The sequence below is a fragment of the Macaca nemestrina genome, chromosome 7 (assembly GCF_043159975.1).
Source record: "Macaca nemestrina isolate mMacNem1 chromosome 7, mMacNem.hap1, whole genome shotgun sequence".
In the NCBI taxonomy this organism is placed as follows: domain Eukaryota; kingdom Metazoa; phylum Chordata; class Mammalia; order Primates; family Cercopithecidae; genus Macaca; species Macaca nemestrina.
Genome location: NC_092131.1, coordinates 157,362,626 through 157,385,458, shown reverse-complemented (window position 1 = coordinate 157,385,458; position 22,833 = coordinate 157,362,626). Strand labels below are relative to the sequence as shown.

The window sequence follows — 22,833 nt, the reverse complement described above, 5'->3', positions numbered from 1 at the left end:
AAATCAGTGATTCTGAGTAGACCACAGACAGAGCCTTGCAGAACATTGAGGGAAACAGGAAGAGAAACCTGTGAAGGAGACAGGAAAAAGGAGACAAAAAAGTAGAAGGAAAAGTAATTTCTTTTTTTTCTTTTTTCTTTTTTTTTTTTTTTGAGACAGAGTCTCGCTCTGTCGCCCAGGCTGGAGTGCAGTGGCGCGATCTCAGCTCACTGCAAGCTCTGCCTCCCAAGTTCACGCCATTCTCTTGCCTCAGCCTCTGGAGCAGCTGGGACTACAGGTGCCCGCCACTACACCTGGCCAATTTTTTGTATTTTTAGTAGAGAAGGGGTTTCACTGCGTTAGCCAGAATGGTCTCGATCTCCTGACCTCGTGATCCACCTCGCTCAGCCTCCCAAAGTGCTGGGATTACAGGCGTGAGCCACCGCGCCTGGCCAGTAATTTCTTTTTTTTTTTTTTTTTGAAACAGAGTCTCACACTGTCGCCTGGGCTGAAGTGCAGTGGTGCGATCTCGGCTCACTGCAACCTCCACCTCCCAGGTTCAAGCAATTCTCCTGCTTCAGCCTCCCGAGTAGCTGGGACTACAGGTGTCCGCCACCACACCTGGCTAATTTTTCTATATTTTTAGTAGAGACAGTGTTTCACCATTTGGTCAGGCTTGTCTCAAACTCCTGACCTTGCGATCTGCCGGCCTCGGCCTCCTGAAGTGCTGGGATTATAGGCATGAGCCACTGTGCCCGGATCATTTCTTCCTTTTTAAGGTTACAGAATGAATAAGAGATACAGAAAATGCAGTCACACCAGGTACTTTAATCCCTCCACCCCAAGAACAGCAATCTTAACAACCTAGAAGCATCTCAATCTTATCACTTTAATTCCCTATTGATTATGATCATCTGTGTTAAGCTGTTTTAGCATTTGTTTTTAAAATACCAATACCCTCCAGTGGATGAAGGAATTCTTCCAGTCCCTAAGTCATATAGATGGTAGTAAATTTTAGTTGTATTATTATAACTTTTACTGTGGAGGAAAAAAAGGCAAACGGAAACAAATTTAACTGGCAAAATGTCTTAAACAGAATTTCAGATAGGACTAAAATTAAGTATACCTCTAAGTAATAATGTCATAAAATAAAAATTTCCAAAGATCTAATCAGCAGCAGCAATTCAATTTATCCAGAGGTCAGGCAGAATGCATGAGTCCAAAGTGCCAGGCTTGAGTCAATGAAGGAGTATTGCTAAGGAAGTGCCACTTCACATGGGTTTAGAGTTGGGTGTTTGTTACCGAACCCAAGTGGGCAGATCTAGCATTAAGAGGGAGCCTACCCATATTATTAAATAATATGGAATTAAATAAAGGAATTAAATAAACAGAGCTTGTAGACATGAATTTGAAGTCATAATCAGAAATCTCAAAACCAATAAAACCTAAAACCTTTGCCAAACATTCTGAATCACAAGTGCATAAAGTCTGAATTCTGTTTTTTCTATTGTTTTCTCAGATCTTCTGAATCTAGCAAATAAAAGAAGTGATATTTACTCATACTTGCCTCAAAGCTGAGTTTCTTCCATATATTGCTCTCCTTTACTTTGGGGACATTTTCATGTACATCATATTCATCTATAGCATCTGTTAGCTTCCAAGGAAACTTTATCATGAAGGTTCGAAGTTCATTAATGTAGCTAGTCAAAATGTTCACTCCTTTTTGCAGATGTTCATCTAGTTCTATGGAAAATACCAATGTGCCAATTTGTATGTGTGGGTGTATAAATACAAACCATGAGCTATTATAAAGAATTCTAAAGAAAGTCCAAATTCAAACTTGCTATTTTTAAATTTCAAACAACATGTGTGAGGATTTTCCTGTTTACAAGTAAGTAGCTCTGTATTTTAATACAACCCTTTCCTTTTCTTGTTCTTCATGATTAGTCCTGGGTCTTTCTACCAACTTTCTCAGTATCAAAACCCATTTCACTTACTCAATTACACACTACCCTTACCCAAATGTAGTAAATGGCGTGTCACCTGTTTATGCTGTGTCACCCAATGGCAGCACTTGTATCTGTTCTGACACAGGAACAGAATTGCCCCCTTCCTAGCTGCTATTCTTACCTTCAGTGTGAATAAAAAGCTCCTTTATTTGGTTGTTAAGGAAAGACAGTGTAAGATTAAGCAATTGTTCTGAAAAGTGTTTGCTTTGGGGTTCAGAATAACTTTCTCTAATTGCTGAGCAAAGTAAATCCAATGCTGGCATCAGCTCTTCCACATCTGAGAAAGAACCAAAGAAATTAACATGAAGAATACCAGGATTCTCACAATAAAATTAACATATCAAAAAATATCATGTTACAATATTTTTAAACATAAAAAAAGGACCAATGTCTTATTTTCAAAAAGCTCACAAAACTTTTATGCAGGCTTATTACCTGCAAAATTTAATGATTCTAATTATTAATAGTTATCATTTACTGGTATCACTGCTAACTACCCTTTTGCTGACCACCTACATCTTAAGTACTGTACTTGTTGTTTTATAAATGCTATCTCATTTATTCCTTTCAACAACTTAAGAGGTAGGTGTGTATTATATTCTTTTTACATAGATTTAAAAAACTGAGGTTCAGAGACTTGCCCGAGCTAATTTAGAAAGTAAGTGGCAGGGCCAGGCGCGGTGGCTCACGCCTGTAATCCCAACACTTTGGCAGGCCAAGGCAAGCGGATCCCTTAAGCTCAGGAGTTCGAGACCAGCCTGGCTAACATGGTGAAACCCCGCCTCTACTAAAAATACAAAAATTAGCCAGGCATGCTAGTGGGCGCCTGTAATCCCAGCTACTCAGGAGGCTGAGGCAGGAGAATTGCTTGAACCCGGGAGGTGGAGGTTGCAGTGAGCGAAGATTGCACAACCGCACTAAAGCAGCCTGGGCAACAGCGTGAAAAAAGAAAAAGAAAGTAAGTGGCAGGGCCAAAATGTGAATTTAAGCCTGTCTGATCGCAAAGCTATTCTGTGCTAAACATTCAAGTGAAAGCAAGAAGTGTGGGCCCCTGGTTGTTTTATCTGCAGCTGAAGGCTCTAATTAAGTGATTTCTGTTTGTCTCAGCACTGCCCCCCACTTTAGGATTACATCTGTGAGATGTACGAGAATTATGGGAAACAGGTTTTCCCCCTAGGAGAGCAGGTAAGGCTACTCCCAGTGCTTCTCATTCCGGACCCATCTCCACCCTTTAGAGCTGAGCAGTGCAGGTGAGAGTGGAATGAGGAGAAACCACTAACCACCGAAGAACAGAAGTGAATAATGACTCTACAACTGCTGATGGAGCTCTGCTCAACACCAAAATCAGGCCTTTTTCTATAAATTCAAGCAGTTTTTAAAACATCAGAACATTAGAAAAGCTGGCAATCCAAGAAAGAGGAGACCAAACTCTGCACTCAAAACAAAATAGAATGTGTGTTTTTGTTTTTTTGAGACGGAGTTTCACTCTTGTCCCCCAGGCTGGAGTGCAATGGAGCGATCTCGGCTCACTGCAACCTCCACCTCCTCGCTTCAAGTGATTCTGCCTCAGCCTCCTGAGTAGCTGGGATTACATGCATGCACCACTACACCCGGCTAATTCTTATATTTTTAGTAGAGATGGGGTTTCACCATGTTATCAGGCTGGTCTCGAACTCCTGACCTCGTGATCCGCCCATCTCGGCCTCCCAAAGTGCTGGGATCATAGGCGTGAGCCACTGTACCCAGTCTGAGAATGTGTTTTTAAAAGAAAATATCTTTCCACCATATATGAGATTTAGGGAGAAAAAAAAGAAAACATCTAATTCATTTTCTCAGTGAAAGCTAATACTACATCAGTGGAAAAAGAGCAGGTTGTCATTTTCTCCATGTAAGTAGACTACAAATTGGTAAAACTTTTGAAGGACAATTTATCAAGGTGTTTAAAAATATAAATTGTGCATACTCTTAAACCTGGAAATTCCAGGTCTAGAATTTAATAATAAATTCTAGTAATATAAGTAAATGATTATATATATGTGAAATTACACACATACAGCATTTCTTACACACTGCTAATAGCAAAGAACTGGAATAAATCTAAATGTCTAACAGGAGTTTGGCTTGGCAAATTATGGTACAGCCCATACAATGAAATTCTGTATCATCATAATTAGTAAGTATATATTACTAACAAGAAAGATGTCTATAGTATGAAGTGGGAAAAAACAGACTATAAAACCGTATTTACAGAGTGTCAAAGAACAAAAATTACAATAAATTCAGATTAAAGATCTCAATTGGTTTTATTGCAATTCTAGAATGTGGCAACACTTAATTTCATAACATGGAAAAGGTATTCTAGTGAGTTGAGCAGAGGGTTTGGCTTTATGGACACAGAAGAGCTGAAGAGAGCAGAAGCATATTGGTTGTTTCAAAGCTACTTTTTTTGTAAGATAAAGAGAGACAGAATAATAGAAAAAATACTGATTATTTAACATGAAGCTACTTCAGGCTTTTTTCCCAATTAAAAATAGAGGCAGAGTCTCACTATGTTGCTCAGGCTGGTCATGAACTCTTGGTCTCAAGTGATTCTCCCGCCTGGGCCTCCTGAAGTGTTGGGATTATAGGCATGAGCCACTGCACCCAGCCTTTTTTTTTTTTTTTTGAGACAGAGTCTCACTCTGTTGTCCAGATGGGAGTGCAATGGCATGATGATGGCTCACTGCATCCTCAACCTCCCAGGTTCAAGCAATCCTCCTACCTCCCTTTCCTGAGTAGCTGAGACCACACATGCACACTACCACGCCTGGCTAATTTTTAAATTTTTTGTAGAGGTAAGGTTTCACTATATTACCCATGCCAGTCTCAAACTCCTGGGCTCAAGAGATCCTCCCGCTTCAGCCTCTGAAAGTGCTGGGATTACAGGTATGAGCCACTGCACCTGGCCTACGTTACTTCTTTTACATAAGGATTATATCAGAGGGAACTTCATTATCACGCTGATTGAAGATTGAAACTGGACTGTTTGGGATTATTGGCTCTCTCCTAATTTCTCCCAATGTCAGAAGACCACCTTATTTTAAGTTTTGATGCTATGGAACTTTAGCATAGTTGACTTCATTTTGATTTCTGTTCTGGTCTGATGGGGCCTAGTACAGCTTACACCAAAACAATGGTCTCCATAATTTTTGTTTAACATGGGGAAAATATACTTTATTATCCTGTTGTCCTAAGGAGAGAATTTGCATGGCTACCTGGTCCAAGAATAAAAGTTAGGCTTCCTATTTGTTAAAAATGAAAGCCAAAATCTTGAAACGTGTTGGTAGTGTGGCAAAAAAGCAGAAAGGTCCGGGTGAATTTTTTTTTTTTTTTTTTTTTTTTTGAGACAGTCTTACTTTGCAATCAGGCTGGAGCGCAGTGGCACAATCACAGATCACTGCAGCCTAGACCTCCCCACAGACTCAAGCAATCCTCTGCCTCAGCCTTGCAAGTGGTTGGGACTACAGGATGTGCCATCATGCCCAACTAATTTTTAAACTTTTTTTGTAGAATGGGGTCTTGCTATGTTCCCCAGACTGGTTTCAAACTCCTGGACTCAAGCGATCCTCCCACCTTGCCCCCAAAGTGTTAGGATTACAGGGCGAGCCACTGCATCCCGCCAAAAATTCTTACAACATATCCTAATCCACAACTGTCAATACACATCTCAGATGGTTGCAAGGGCAGGCAATTTTCCAAATAAATGTTTTTCTGTCGTGTATAAAACTGTCTTGAATTTAAAAGATTGTCTCTTCCTTGCATACTACAAACAGAGTATAGTACAAGATATGAGCAATAAATAGCCCATATAGTATGAAGACATTTATAGAATCAGATAACACTGCCAAATTTCCACATAGTTGTCCAGGCATAGTGGCTCACACCTGTAATCCCAGCACTTTGGGAGGCAGAGGATTGTTTTGAGCCCAGGAGTTTGAGACCAGCCTGGGGAACACAGTGAGACCCCATTCTCTACAAAAAATAGCTGAGTGTGGTGGCATGCACCTGTAGTCCCAGCTACTCAGGAGGCCGAGGTGGGAGGATTGCTTGAGCCCAAGAGGTGAGGCTGCAGTGAGCTGTCATTATACCACTGCACTCCAGCCTAGGCAACAGAGTGAGACTGTGATGCAAAAAAAAAAAAAAAAAAAAAGGAAGAAGAAAGTTTCCAAAAAGTATATAAAATCCCATGACTAAGTTTTGGCAAGTAAATGAGTCATCAGAAACCACAAGATCATAATTTGAAAGTTATTAAGAAGATCAAATGATAAATACGAATGTAGAAATCTTTATTCCACTTACTTCTTAAATATAAATGGGATGAAAAGTGATCAAACTGATCAGATACAGAAGATTTTGAGGATGGATTAAAAAGATTTTCTTTGCTCTTCAAAAAGAAATTTACTGTGTCCAGCTGACGATTTTCTATCCCGGCCTGAAATGAGGAGGAAAATAAAAATCAGAAAAAAATTACAATAGCAAACAAAATCAGGATTCAGATTTTTAAACAAACTTTAGAATTTAATGTGGTGAGACTACAGGGGGCAAAAGACTGCATGAGTACCTGGGCTCCAGTGAGGATTTTGACAATGACTGATTATGCAATCTGGGGCAAGACTCTCTAACCTTTTCTTTTCTTTTTTTTTTTTTGAGTCAGAGTTTTGCTCTTGTTGCCCAGGCTGGAGTGCAATGGCATGATCTTGGCTCACTGCAACCTTTATCTCCTGGGTTCAAGAGATTCTCCTGCCCCGGCCTCCCAAGCAGTTCAGATTACAGGTGCCCGCCACCATGCCCGGCTAGTTTTTGTATTTTTAGTAGAGTCAGGGTTTCCTCATGTTGGCCAGGTTGGTCTCGAACTCCTGACCTCCAACGATCTACCTGCCTTGGCCTCCCAAAGTGCTGGGATTACAGGTATGAGCCACTGCGTCTGGCCCAATTTCTGCTTCAACAGAAACAGGCGGTTATTAGACTACAAAACCTTTCCAGCTCTACCATTTTATAATTTTAAAACAATTCAAAACTAAATATTAGGGATTACCCTTACAATTAAGTTATATTCTATTTGAATTAAAATGTTATGGCAGTACAATATAAAGTCATACTCTTGTCACCCAGGCTGAGGTACAGTGGCATAATCTCAGCTTACTGCAACCTCTGCCTGCCCAGCTTCAGCGATTCTCGTGCCTCAGCCTCCCGAGTAGCTGGGATTACAGGCATGCGCCACCACACCCAGCTAATTTGCTGCTGTTGTTGTTGTATTTTTAATAGAGACAGGTTTCACTGTGTTTGGCTAGGCTAGTCTCGAACTCCTGGCCTAGAGTGATCCACCCAACTCAGCCTCCAAAATTGCTGGGATTACAGGCATGAGCCACTGCGCCCAGCCAGATTCTCCGTTGTCTTTTTTGAGACAGAGTCTTGCTCTGTCACCCAGGCTGGAGTGCAGTGGTTCGATCTTGGCTCACTGCAATCTCTGCCTCCCGGGTTCAAGTGATCCTCCTGCCTGAGAGTCCCAGGTAGCTGTGATTACAAGTCTGAACCACTACACTCAGCTAATTTTTGTATTTTTAATAGAGGTGGGGTTTCACCATGTTGGCCAGGCTGGTCTCGAACTCCTGACCTCAGGTGATCTTCCCGCCTAGATCTCCCAAAGTGCTGGGATTACAGGCGTAAGCCACTGCACCCGGCCACATTCCATATTTTTAATAAACAAAAATAAAATAAACGTATTTTTTTTTCAAAGTATGATGGCCAGGTGTGGTGGCTCATGCCTGTAATCCCAGCACTTTGGGAGGCCGAGGCAGGTGGATCACCTGAGGTCAGGAGTTCAAGACCAGCCTGGCCAACATGGTGAAACCCCATTTCTGCTAAAAATACAAAAATTAGCCACGCATGGTGGCAGGCACCTGTAATCTCAGCTATTCAAAAGCTGGGGCAGGAGAATTGCTGGAACCCAGGAGGTGGAGGTTGTGGTCAGCTGAGATCATGCCACTGCACTCCAGCCTGGGCGGCACAGTAAGATGCTGTCTCAAAAAACAAAAACAAAACAAAAAAGAGCATGTGGCCTGAGAAGCCTAAAATATTTACTGTCTGATCCTTTACAAAGTTGGTGGGGCACGTGGCTCATGCCTGTAATCCCAGCACTTTGGGAGGCAGGGGCAAGAGGATTGCTTGAGCCCAGGAGTTTGAGACCAGCCAGGGCAACATAGTGAGACCTTGTTTCTAAAAAGGTTTTAGAAAAAAAAAAAAATTAAACAAAAAAAAATTTTAAAGTAGCTGGGTATGGTGGCGCACACCTGTAGTCCTAACTACTGGGGAGGTTGAGGCAGGAGGGTCTCTTGAGCCCAGGAAGTTGAAGCTGCAGTGAGCTGTGATTGCGTCTCTGTACTCCAGCCTGTGTGACCCTGTCTCAGACAAAAAAAATATATATATATATATAAAAAAAAATATATTTTTTTCTATATATATAAAAATATATTTTATATATATAAAATATATACATTTTTCTATATATATAATATATATATATTTTCTATATATATATATTTTTTTCTATATATATATAGAAAAAAGAAAAAAAAAAAAAAAAAAAGGCCGGGCACAGTGGCTCACTCCTGCTCACTCCTGTAATTCTAGCACTTTGGGAGGCCGAAGTGGGTGGATCACCTAAGGTTAGGGGTTCGAGACTAGCCTGACCAATATGGTGAAACCCTGTCTTTACTAAAAATACAAAAATTAGCCAGGTGTGGTGGTGTGCGCCTGTAGTCCCAGCTACTCGGGATGCTGAGACAGGAGAATTGCTTGAACCCGGGAGGTTGAGGTTGCAGTGAGCCAAGATTGCACCATTGCACTCCAGCCTGAGTGACGGAGCAAGACTCATCTAAAAAAAAAAAAAAAAGAAAAAGAAAAAGAAAAAGAAAAAGAAAAATTTGCCACCCTTAGCATAAAGCGTTGTACATAAGAATCACCTGGAGAATTTCTCAAGTTGTGGATTGCAAAGCCCTGCCCCTAGACTTTCTAATTCAATAGATATTGGGAGGGCCCTGACAATTTGCATTTCTAATCCACAGGTCATGGTGAGCTGCTGGTCCAGAAACCAGATTTTGAGAGCCAATGGGCCAAAGTTCTAGGTGTTAATATACCAAGGGAGGTGAGAGAATTGGGGGGAGTTATGTTGGAGGAAGAAAAGACAGGACAAACCTAGGGTCCATGTGAGGTGACACCCACCAAAAAAAGATAAACTAGAAAAATTACTGGCCCCAGAGGGAGACTATAAACAAACTATACCTTTGTTCTGAGTGATGGGAGTAAAAACTAAATTATCAATGAATATAATATTCTTGTTCTTATGATATACATACTAAAGTACTTAGAGTGAAGGATTATAAAGTTTGCAATTTCAAAATGGTTAAGCAAAAAAGAAAAAAAAAAGGTACAATTAAAACAAATGTGGTTTCATCCTGGCTAACATGGTGAAACCCTGTCTCTACTCAAAAATACAAAAAATTAGCTGGGCATGGTGGTGGGTGCCTGTAATCCCAGCTACTCAGGAGGCTGAGGCAGGAGAATGGCGTGAACCCAGGAGGCAGAGCTTGCAGTGAGCCGAGATCGCGCCACTGCACTACAGCCTGGGCAACAGAGTGAGGCACTGTCTCAAAAAAAACAAAAAAACAAACGTGGTTTGGGAGGTGGGCAGGTCACTTGAGGTTAGGAGTTTGAGACCAGCCTGGCTAACATGGTAAAACCCCATCTCTACTAAAAATACAGAAATTAGCCAGGCCTGGTGGTGCACACCTGTAATCCCAGCTACTCTGGAGGCTAAGGGAGGAGAATCGCTTGAACCCAGGAGGCGGGCGTTGCAGTGAGCGGAGATCGCGTCATTGCACTCCAGGGTGGGCGACAGAGCAAGACTCCATCTCAAAAAAAAAAAAAAAAAAAAAAAAAAAGACACAAATGTGGTAAAATGTTAATAGTTGGTTAATCTAGGTGAAATTTAACTTAATGTTCATTTTACTAATTTTCGAAGTTTTTCTGTAGATTTAAAAATTTTCTGGCCGGGCGCGGTGGCTCAAGCCTGTAATCCCAGCACTTTGGGAGGCCGAGACGGGCGGATCACGAGGTCAGGAGATCGAGACCATCCTGGATAACACGGTGAAACCCCGTCTCTACTAAGAAATACAAAAAACTAGCCGGGCGAGGTGGCGGGCGCCTGTAGTCCCAGCTACTCGGGAGGCTGAGGCCGGAGAATGGCATGAACCCGGGAGGCGGAGCTTGCAGTGAGCTGAGATCCGGCCACTGCACTCCAGCCTGGGCTACAGAGCGAGACTCCGTCTCCAAAAAAAAAAAAAAAAAAAAAAATTTCAAAATCACACATATAAAAACAATGACCAAATAGTAATTCCAAAAATAAAAATTTAAATTAGAAACAGATGTATTTAATAGCAGATTACACACGGGTGAAGAAAGAATTAGAGCACTGGGAGATTATGAAGAAATTATCCACAATGTAACAAAGTCTCATAGTGGTTAAGAAGGACTGAGCAAAGTGTCAACTATCTAACTACTTCTGATTGAAAGACCAATGTGACACATGGAAAATACATTTTGTTTTGCTTTTTTTCTTTGGAGACAGGATCTCACTCTGTTGCCCAGACTGCAGTGCAGTGGAAAATACATTTTGTTTTCCTTTTTTTCTTTGGAGACAGGATCTCGCTCTGTTGCCCATGCTGGAGTGCAGTGCCGCAATCTCACTCAGTGCAACCTCCACCTCCTGGGTTCAAACGATTCTCCTACCTCAGCCTCTCAAGTAGCTGGGATTACAGGTGTGAGCCACCATATCTGGCTAATTTTTTTGTATTTTTAGTAGAGATGGGGTTTTTGCATGTTGGCCAGGCTGGTCTCGAATTCCTGAACTCAAGTGATCTGCGCATCTCGGCCTCCCAAAGTGCTAGGATTACAGGTGTGAGCCACTGTGACTGGGCTGGAAAATACATTTTCAATTTTCAAGCACATGGAACTTTTATTAAAACTGAGTAGTCATGTGCCACATAACAATATTTCACTCAACAACTGGCTAAATTTACAACAGTGGTTCCCATAAGATTATCATAGAGCTGAAAATTCCGACAGCCTATTATTTGCTATACTATACTTTTGTTTAATGTACTCCTACTTATTTCTTTTTTAAGCTAGCTATAAAACAGCCCCAGGTAAGTCCTTCACGGTATTCCAGAAAAAGGCATATGAGACGATAGCTCCATGCATGTTACTGCCTCTGAAGATTGTCTTGTGGGACAAGATGTAGAGAGGTGGAAGACAGTGATATCGATGATCCTAGGCCTAGGATATGTATGTGTCTGTGTCTTCATTTTCAGCAAAAAGTTTAAAAAGCAAAATAAATGGTGAAAAATGAACCTAAATACATAATAATATCTAATGTGGTTAAAAAAAACCCACAACAATAACATGAATAGGCTAAGAGTAAATGAAGTTAAAGCATTCAACGGACCTGTGCTATTCAAAACAATTAGTTATTAACTGTAGATCTGAGCTGGGCGTGGTGGCTCATGACTGTAATCCCAACACTTTGAGAGGTCGAGGGGTGGTGGATCACTTGAGGTCAGGAGTTCAAGAGCAGCCTGCCCAACATGGTGAAATGTCTCTACTAAAAACACAAAAAATTAGCTGGACATGGGGGCAGGCACCTGTAATCCTAGCTATTCGTGAGGCTGGGGCACAAGAATCACTTGAACCCAGGAGGCGGAGGCTACAGTGAGCCAAGATCATGCCACTGCACTTCAGCCTGGGCGACAGAGTAAGACTCCATCTCAAAAAAACAAAATAAAACAAACCAAAAAACAAAAAAACCACACACAAAACAAAAAAACAAACTTTAGATCTGATAATTTAAGTATGTACATTATATTTCCTAGGATAGCTTCTAAAGGAACAGAAAGTGAATATTTAATTTCTAAACTAGTAGATGGCACAAAGGAGCTCCTAGAATGCTTGTGATGTTTTATTTCTTGACCTGGATGGTGGTTATAAGAGTTTTTGCTTGATATTTGTTAGCCGGGGCAGTGGCTCATGCCTGTAATCCCAGCACTTTGGGAGGCCGAGGAAGGCGGATCACCTGAAGTCTGGAGGTCAAGACGAGGCTGGTAGACATGGCGAAACCCCTCCTCGACTAAAAATACAAAAATCAGTTGGGTGTGGTGGTGCATGCCTGTAATCCCAGCTACTAAGGAGGCTGAGGCAGGAGAAATGCTTGAACCTAGGCTGCGGAGGTTTCAGTGAGCTGAGATTGCACCACTGTACTCCAGCCTGGGTGACAGTGAGACTGTCTCCAAAAATAATAATAATTACAATAGTAACTATTATTATTTGTTAAACTGTATTCTGCGTATGTTTTTACACATTGTATTTCACAATACAAAAATAAAAATGTATTAATGTGGTTCATTACAGTAACAAATTAAAGGAGATTATTCATATGATTATCTCAATAGATACAGAATAAACAGTCGATAAAAATCCAATACCCATTCATGATAAAACCTCATAGCAGGGAACATAAGAGAACTTAACCTTATAAAGGGTATCTTAAAACACACACACACACACACAGATGGAGAGACAGAGAGAGAGAGAGAGAGAGAGAGAGAGAGAGAGAGAGCGCATGTGTGCTCTACTCAGGAATAAGGCAAAGATTACTTCTGGATAATGTTATACTAGAGATTCTAGTACCCTAATTAAGAAAAAAGGTGGTGGCTAGGCATGGTGGTTCACGCCCGTAATCCCAGCATTTTTGAAGGCTGAGGAGGGAGGATTGCTTGAGCCAGGAATTTAAGACCAGCCTGGGGCACATTGCAAAACCCCGTCTCTACAAAAAATAAAAAAATTAGCTGGGTGTGGTGGTGTGCAACTGTAGTCTCAGCTACTCAGAGGCTGACATGGGAGTATCCCTTGTACCTGGGAGGCAGAGGCTGCAGTGAGCCAGGACTGTGCCACTGCACTCCATCCTAGGTGACAGAGTGAGACTTGGTCTCAAAAAAAAGTGTTAAAAAGTACATACAAGGATTTGAAAAGGTGAAAGAAAACTATATTATTCTGATGTTATATGCATTATTAACTATATAGAAAACGCAATAAAATCTAACAGATAAATTATTAGGATTAATTTAACAAATTTGCTGGATATAAAAATCAATACATAAAAATTAATTATATTTCCTTATACTGTCAATTAACAAAATGTAATTTAAAAAATACCACTTAGGGTCGGGCACAGTGGCTTACACCTGTAATCCCAGCACTTTGTGAGGCCGAGGCGGGCAGATCATGAGGTCAAGAGATCGAGACCAGCCTGGCTAACACAGTGAAACCCCATCTCTACTAAAAATACAAAAAATTAGCCAGGCGCGGTGGCACGTGCCTGTAGTTGCATCTACTTGGGAGGCTGAGGCAGGAGAATCGCTTGAACCCGGGAGGCGGAGGTTGCAGTGAGCCAAGATCACACCACTGCACTCCAGCCTGGATGAGAGAGCGAGACTCCATTTCAAAAAAAAAAAAAAAAAACACATAGAATAAACAATAAATATAGTATTTAAATATATACACAACACACACAACACAAATAAAGGAAAAGATGCCAAGCTTTTAATGGAAAAATTGGAAAAACTGTAATGTTTTATTGAAAGACATTAATGAAGACCCACCCCCCCCAAAAATGACGAGACTATGGATATGAAGATTAAATATCCTAAAGATTCCATTTCTTCCCAACTTGATATATAGATTTAATGTAATTCTAATATAAATCCTAACAATTTTTCATGAAACTTGACAAGCTAATCCTAAAAATTAAAGATTAAGGAACAGACAACAGTAAAGTCACCCCTGAAGAATAAGGGAATTTGCCCTAATTAAAATCCTAGATAATAAAGGCAAGATGGAATTGGCCTAAGGAAAGACCTATGAACAGAATAGAGAGGTCAAAAACAAACTCATGCATATGTGGAAACTTAATATATGACACTCAAGGCATCAGTGGTAAAAGACAAGACTTTTTTTTTTTTTGAGGCGGAGTCTCATTCTGTCATCAGGCTGGAGTGCAGTGGTGTGATCTTGGCTCACTGCAACCTCCGCCTCCTGGGTTCAAGCGATTCTCCTGCCTCATCCTCCCAAGTAGCTGGGACTACAGGTGCGTACCACCATGCCCAGCTAATTTTTGTATTTTTTAGTAGAGACGGGGTTTCACCATGTTGGCCAGGATGGCCTTGGTCTCTTGACTTTGTGATCTGCCCGCCTCAGCCTCCCTAAGTGCTGGGATTACAGGCGTGAGCCACTGCTCCCAGCCAGGACTTTTCAAAAAAGTGCTGAGACAAATGGTTATCAGTATGGGAAAAAATTAAAATACTCCATATCATGTATAAGTTTTAAATGGATAAAGAACTTGAATATGAAAATCATAATTTATAGCTGGGTGTAGTGGTAGGTGCCTGTAATCCTAGCTACTTGGAAGGCTGAGGCAGAACCTGGGAGGCAGAGATTGCTGTGAGCTGAGATCTCTCCACTGCATTAAAAAAAATTCATAATTTAAAAACTTTTAGGAAAAAACATAAAAACTATATAATTTAAGGATAGATGTCACAAATAGTATTAGTCATAAAGGAAAAGACTGATTAAATTCCATTAAAATTAAGAACTATATTAAAGAATCCATGGATTAATTAAAAAGACAAGCCACAGACTAGAATACATCCACCACACAAACAACAAAGAATTGGTATCTAGAGAATATCCAACACTACAAACCAATAAGAAAAAGAATAATACCCCAAAAGAAAAATAGGCAAAAAACTTGAACAGTTACTTATGAAAGAAAAAAATCCAAATATCTTACACACACACACATACACTAAACCTTAATCAGGGAAATGCAAATGAAAATCCATCATATCATCACACTGGAAAAAATGTTATAAATCAAGTGCTGGCAAGAACATCAAGAAAATGCAACATTGAGAACTCATATAAACTGCTGGTGAGAGCATAAACTGATAAAACAATTTTGGAAAACTAGAGTATTATCAATAAAATTAAAGATGTGCATGCCATATGACCCAGCAATTCTGCTTTCACCCTAGAGACACCCTTGCAAATGTGCTGTAGCAAATACATGAGAAACTTTACAGCAACACCACTTGTAACAGCAAAAAAAAAAAAAAAAAAAAAAAAAAAAGAGGAAACAACAGAAAGCTGGATAAAGACATATTATACAGTGGGATACTATACAGGGGTAAAACTGAATGAACTATAGTTATATACATTAAACATGGATGAATCAAAAAAATCACGTTGAGTCTAAAAATATATATATACAGTGCCAGGCATGGTGGCTCATGCCTGTAATCCCAGCACTTTGGGAGGCTAAGGCAGGAGGATCACCTGAGGTCAGGAGTTCGAGACCAGCCTGGCAAACATGGCGAAACCCCGTATCTACTAAAAATACAAAAACTTGCCAGGTGTAGTGGCACGTGTCTGTAATCCCAGCTACTCAGGAGGCTGAGGCAGGAGAACCGCTTCAACCCAGGAAGCGGAGGGTGCAGTGAGCTGAGATAGTTCCACTGCACTCCAGCCTGGGTGACAGAGTAAGACTCCGTCTCAAAAAAAAAAAAGAAAAGAAAAGAAAAAAAACTATATATATGTAAAATATAATATATATACACACATATATACACACACATACAAAGTAGTTCCATTTTATGCAAAATTCAACATTAGCTACAACTAAATAGGATTATTTGGGGATATATTTATATGGAAAAAAAAAGAAAATCATAAGAATGGTTAAAAATTTCAGAATGGCTGGGCATGGTGGCTTACGCCTGTAATCCCAGTGCTTTAAGAGACCAAAGCAGGAAGATTGCTTGAAGCCAAGAATTCGACACTCACCTGGGAAACAAAGCAAGATTCCACTTCTACAAAAATAAATAAATAAATAATAAAAATTAGCTGGGTGCAGCTGTATGCACCTGTAGTCCCAGCTACTTGGGAGGCTGAGGCAAGAGGATCACCTGAGCCAGGAATTCAAGATTATAGTGAACTATGATCACACCACTGCACTCCAGCCTGGGTGACAGAGCAACACCCTGTCTCATTAAAAAATAAGTAAAATTTCAGAAGAGTGGTTAATTCTGAGGCTAGACAAGGTAAGGGAATAGGATCAGGGCAGGGTATTATACATTCAATTTATTCTATTTCTTGCCTTGACGGTGGATACAAGAATATTTGTTTTATTACTGTTATCACTTAAAATATATATGACTCATTCATTTTTATGTGGGAGGAGACCAGGGCCAAAGCAATGTTGTATATACAATGCAACACTAATTAAATTCACACAGAGACATGTGCACTGTGTAAAGGGAGGGGCGCTGTCTGAATTAAAATCCTGGTGCTACCACCTATGCCCATGTATAGCTGAATTAGATTTCCTAACCTCTTTGTGCTTCAGCTCCCTGCTCTAAAAAATGGGGCTAATAGTATTAACCCTATAGGGTTAATAAGAAAATTAATGAGATAACACTTGTTTATTATTAACATATGAAAAATAACTATAAGGAAATAACACCCAAATAGCAAACATGATTACTTCTGGATGGTAGAGTTACAGAAGACTTAATTATTTTTCTTACAATGATATTTTAGAGTATATAAAAATAAATTTTTCAACAAATGGTGCAGGGACAACTGAAGAGCCACAAAAGAATGCAAAAGAGGCCGGGCGCGGTGGTTCACGCCTGTAATCCCAGCACTTTGAGAGGCAGAGGCGAGCAGATCACTTGAGGTCAGGAGATCAAGACCAGCCTGGCCAACATGGTGAAACCCTGTCTCTACTAAAAAAACAAAAATTAGCCGGGCGTGCTGGCGGGCACCTGTAGTCCCAGCTACTTGGGAGGCTGAGGCAAAAGAATCGCTTGAACCCAGGAAGCGGAGCTTGCAGTGAGCCGAGATCGCGCCACTGTACTCCAGCCTGAGCAATAGAGCGAGACTCCGTCTCAAAAAAAAAAAAAAAAAAAGAATGCAAAAGAATGAAGGTGGACTCCTCCTTCATACCATATAAGAAATTGAACTTAAAGTGCATAATAAACCTAACTGTAAGAGCTAAAACTATAAAACCCTTTTTTTTTTTGTTTTTGTTTTTGTTTTTTGAGACGGAGTCTCGCTCTGTCGCCCAGGCTGGAGTGCAGTGGCGCGATCTCGGCTCACTGCAAGCTCCGCCTCCCGGGTTTACGCCATTCTCCTGCCTCAGCCTCCTGAGTAGCTGGGACTACAGGCGCCCACCACCGCGCCCGGCTAATTTTTTGTATTTTTAGTAGAGATGGGGTTTCACCGTGGTCTCGATCTCCTGACCTTGTGATCCGCCCGCCTCGGCCTCCCAAAGTGCTGGGATTACAGGCGTGAGCCACCGCGCCCGGCCAAAACCCTTTTAAGAGTAAATCTGCACTATCTCAGATTAGGCAATGGTTTCTTAGATTGAACACCAAAAGCAAAAATGACCCCCTCTTCCCCCCAAAAAAGATACATTGATTTCATAAGAATAAAACACTTTTGTGTTTCAAAGGACACCATCTAGAAGGTGAAAAGCCCAAAAAACTGAGGAGGAACTCCTCCCCAACTCATTCTATGAGGCCAGCATCATTCTAATACCAAAACAGAGACATAACAAAAAGAGAAAACCAGGCCAATATCCTTAATGAATATAGATATAAAAATTCTCCACAAAATACTAGCAAACTGAATCCAGCAATACATCAAAAAGCTAATCCAACAGAATCAAGTAGGCTTTATCCCTGGTATGCAAGACTGCTTCAACATATGCAATCAATAAATGTGATTCATCACATAAACAGAAGTAAAAACAAAAACCATTGCTTGCTCCTCAAGTAATCCTCCCTTCAACATCCCTTCATGTTAAAAACCCTCAATAGACTAGGCATTGAAGAAACATATCTCAAAATATCAAAAGCCATTTATGAAAAACCCTTAGCCAACATCATACTGAATGGGCAAAAGCTGGAAGCATTCCCCATGAGAACCACAACAAGACAAAAATGTCTACTCTCACCACTCCTATTCAACATAGTACTAGATGTCCTACCAGATCAGGCAAGAGAAAGAAATATAAGGCATCCAAATAGGAAGAGAGGAAGTAAAACTATCTCTGTTTGCAGCTGACATGATTCTATACCTAGAACACCCCCATAGTCTCTGTTCAAAAGCTCCTAGATCTGATAAACAACTTTAGCAAAATTTCAGGATACAAAATCAATGTAAAAAAAATCAGCAGCATTTCTATACACCAACAATGTCCAAGTTGGGAGCCTAATAAAGAATGCAATCCCATTCACAAAAGTCACAGAAAGAATAAAATACCTAGAAATACAGTTATAGGAAAAGTCTCTACAATGAGAATTACAGAACAATGCTGAAAGAAATTAGAGATGACACAAACAAATGGAAAAACATCCCATGCTCATGGATAGGAAGAATCAATATTGTTAAAATGCCCAAACTCCCTATTCAATTAATGTGCTGGGATAAATGGTTAGCCATATGCACATGATTGAAACTGAACCCCTTTCTTATACCATATACAAAAATCAACTCAAGTTTGATTAAATACTTAAAAGTAAAACCTAAAACTTTAAAAACCCTGGAAGATAACCTAGAAAATACCATTCTGGACATAGGCTCTGGCAAAGATTTCATGACAAAGATGCCAAAAGCAATTGCAACAAAAACCAAAAATTGACAAATGGGACCAATTAAACTAAAGAGCTTCTGCAGAGCAAAATAAATTATCAATAGAGTAAATGGACCACCTAGAGAATAAGACCAAATATTTGCAAACCATGCATCTGACAAAAAGGCCTAATATCCAGAATCTATAAGGAATTTAAATTAACAAGCAAAAAATAACCACATTAAAAAGTAGGCAAAGGACATGAACACACACTTTTCAAAAGAAGACATACACATGACCAACAAGCATATGAAAAAATGCTCAGTATCACTTATCATTAGAGAAATGCAAATCAAAACCACAATGAGATACCATCTCACACCAGTCAGAATGGCTATTACTAAAAAGCCAAAAAATAACAGTTGCTAGTGAGGTTGCAGAGAAAAGGGAAAGCTTACACACTGCTGGTGGGAATGTAAATTAGCTCAGCCATTGTGGAAAGCAGTTTGGCGATTTCTCAAAGAAGATAGTTAAAGCAGAACTATCATTCAACCCAGCAATCCCATTATTGGGTATATAACCAAAGGAATATAAATCATTCTACCATAAAGATACATGCACAAATATATTCCTCACAGCACTATTGACAATGGCAAAGACATGGAATCAACCTAAATGCCCATGATTGGCATTTAGGTTGGCACACTGGTATATTAGTCTGTTCTCACACAGCTGTAAATATACTACCTGAGAAGAGAGGTTTAATTGACTCACAGTTCTGCATGGCCAGGAGGCCTCAGGAAACTTATAATCATAGTGGAACGTGAAGGGGAAGCAAGGCATGTCTTACATGGTGGCAGGAGAGAGAGCACAGGGGAAAACTGCCACTTTTAAACTATCAGATCTCTTGAGAACTCACTATCACGAGAACAGCATGGGGGAAACTGCTCCCATGATCCAATCACCTCCCTCCCTTGACACATAGGGATTACAATTCAAGATGAGATTTGGCTGGGGACACAGAGTCAAACCATATCAATTGGATAAAGAATTTGTGATACATATACACCACGGAATACTATGCAGTCATAAAAAAGAACGAGGTCATGTCCTTTGCAGCAACATGGATGGAGCTAGAGGCCATTATCCTAAGTGAATTAATGCAGGAACAGAAAATCAGATACTGGGTGTTCTCACTTATAAGTGGGAGCTAAACATAGTACACACGAACAAAAAGAAGTGAACAACAGACACTGGGGCTTACTTGAGGGTGGAGGGTAGGAGGAAGGTGAGGATTGAAAACTACCTATCAGGTACTATGCTTATTACCTGAGTGATGAAATAACCTGTACACCAAACCTCCATGATATGCAATTTACCTATGTGACAAACCTGCAAATGTACCCCGAACCTAAAATAAAAGTTAAAAAAAATTTAAAAAGAAGGTGAAATAACAACTCAAAGAATGGGAGAAAGTATTTGTAAATCATGTATGTCATAGGGTCTAGCATCCAGAATATATAAAGAACTCTCAGAACTCAATAAAAAGACAACCTAATTCTAAAAAGGGGCAAAGTAATTCAATAGACATTTCTCCAAAGAAGACACACAAATAGCCAATAAGCATATGAAAACATGTTCAACATGTTTAGTCATTATTAAAAAACAAATGAAAACCACAACGAGATGCCATTTCATTTTGAGTTCACACTGACTAGGATGGCTAGAATAAAAAACAGACAACAAGTGTTAGCTAAGATGTGCAGCTAGCAGAACCCTCATATATTGCTGATGGGAATGTAAAATGGTGCATTAACTGTGGAAAAGAGTTTGGGGATTCCCCAAAAATAATAAATGACCCAGTAATTCCACAGCTAGGTATATACCCAAGAGAAATGAAGACATACGTCAACACAAAAGCTTGTACACAAATGTCCATAGCAGGATTATTCATAATGGCCAGAAAGTGGAGACAACCCAAATGTCCATCAGCTGATGAATGGATAAACAAAAAGCAGTATATATTGATAAAATGGAATATTCAGCCATAAAAATGAATGAAGTAGTGACGCATGCTACAACATGAACTTTGAAAACATGCTAGGTCAAACATGCCAGTCACAAAGGTCACATATTTTATAATTCCATTTACAGGAAATGTCCAGAATAGAAAAATCTAGTCAGAAAGTAGATTGGTGTTTAAGACGTGGAGACAACAGGAAATAGGGAGTGGCCACTAATGGTTATGGAGTTTCTTTTTGAGGTGATGAAAATGTTCTGAATTAGTGATGATGGCTGCACAACTCTGAATATACCAAAGGCCATTGAGTTGTACACTTGAAAAGGGTGAATTTTATGGGTATGTGATTATATCTCAATAAAGCTGTCATTTAAAGAAATTGGCACATAACATTATTAACTTCAGGGACTGTGTGGTATAGCAAAAGGTACCCTGCCCTTGATTCTAGCTCCTGTCTTTATTAATATGGCTCTGGGTCACCCACTCAATCACTGAGAGCCTAAGTTTCTTCATCTGCAAAATAAAAATAATATAAACTACCCAATCTGTCTCGTGGTTATTTTGGGACAAAATTAGATATTGCATGTAAAAGAGTGTTTGTGAATTATAAAATGCTACATAAATTCAGGTTATGTCTCTTCTGAAGTTGGATTAGAATAGTAGGAAGCAGGCCGCGTGCAGTGGCTCACTTCTCTTATTCCAGCACTCTGGGACACAGCAAGCGAATCCACTTGAAATTAGGAGTTCGAGACCAGCCATGGCCAACAAGGCAAAACCCTGCCTCTACCAAAAAATACAAAAATTAGCTGGGCATGGTGATGTGTGCCTGCAGTCCCAGCTACTGGGGAGGCTGAGGTGGGAGAATCACTTGAACCAGGGAGGCGGAGGTTGCAGTGAGTCTAGATTGTACTACTGCACTCCAGCCTGGGCAACAGAGTGAGACCCTGTGTCCAAAAAAAAAAAAAAAAGTAGAAAGCATAAGGTAGGAATAAAAGATCATTACTGTTCAAGCTTTCCATAACTTATTTCCACTTCATTTAGTCTCATTAACTTAATGTTGCCTCCATTTCCTGTACCTTTTTCTTACCATCTACTATAATCTTGTATCGTATAAAGCCAAAAAGTTGAGTTAGGGTACTGAAACAGCCAGAACTGTTTAAATAGATATGCAAAGGCCATAGTTCTTTTTGTTGCTAAATTAAATGAATTCTCTCAAATCCTAAATCGAATAAAAGCATATAACACAAAATAATTAAGTAATGTTCTACGGGCATTTAATTCTGTTACCTCTAGTGCATGTATGGGAATGGAGCACCTCCCCCAGCCATTGAGATGACAAAGAATGTCCACAGTGCTGGCACTTCCATGGATCATGAGTCTGTTTAAAAACTCTTCTTGTGTCAAACCAAACAAAATCAGAGAGAGTCCTTTCTCTATAGGAAAAATAAAAGTTAGCTTCAATAAATTAGATTAGATCTTAGGCTTATGATTTAGGAATTAATTTTTAATTACCCAATACTTCAGTACTATAATTACAAATATATTTACTGGATATCACGTACTAAAATGACCTTAATTAACTCATCATGATTTTTCAACATTTTTAAAGAAGAGTTTTTTGGGTTTTTCCTTTTTGGAGAGAGTCTCCCTCCATTGCCCAGGCTGGAGGGCAGTGGTGTGATCATAGCTCACTGCAGCCTCAGACTCCTGGCCTCAAGCAATCCTCCCACCTCAGCCTCTGGAGTAGCCGGAATTACAGCTTCGTGCCATCACACCCAGCTAATTTTTTAAAAATCGTTTTGCTAATTTAAAAAAATTTTTAAATTATTTTGTAGCAATAGGGTTTCACTTTGTTTCCCAGGCTGGTCTCAAACTCCTGGCTTCAAGTGATCCTCCCACCTTGGCCTCCCAAAGTGCTTTGATTACAAGCATGAGCCACTGCATCCACCAAGAAAATTTATCTTTAAAACACTGACCACAAGGCAAATTCTTTTAAGAGCAATGCATTTTATGAAATAGCACAAATTGGCTGGGCACAGTGG

General features: G+C 40.0%; 1 protein-coding gene across 2 annotated transcripts in view; it reads right to left on the bottom strand.

Moving 5' to 3' along the window:
• Positions 1-22,833, bottom strand: part of LOC105493128 (SPG11 vesicle trafficking associated, spatacsin) — a 104,211-nt gene that overhangs the window by 67,407 nt on the left and 13,971 nt on the right. For both annotated transcript variants that reach the window (XM_071066928.1, XM_071066929.1), the window contains exons 7-10: positions 22,079-22,224; positions 6,327-6,459; positions 2,110-2,265; positions 1,543-1,722 (exon numbers count right to left, since the gene is read on the bottom strand). In XM_071066928.1, coding sequence (XP_070923029.1) covers positions 1,543-1,722; positions 2,110-2,265; positions 6,327-6,459; positions 22,079-22,224 — 615 coding nt within the window. The remainder of the gene's footprint in view (positions 1-1,542; positions 1,723-2,109; positions 2,266-6,326; positions 6,460-22,078; positions 22,225-22,833) is intronic.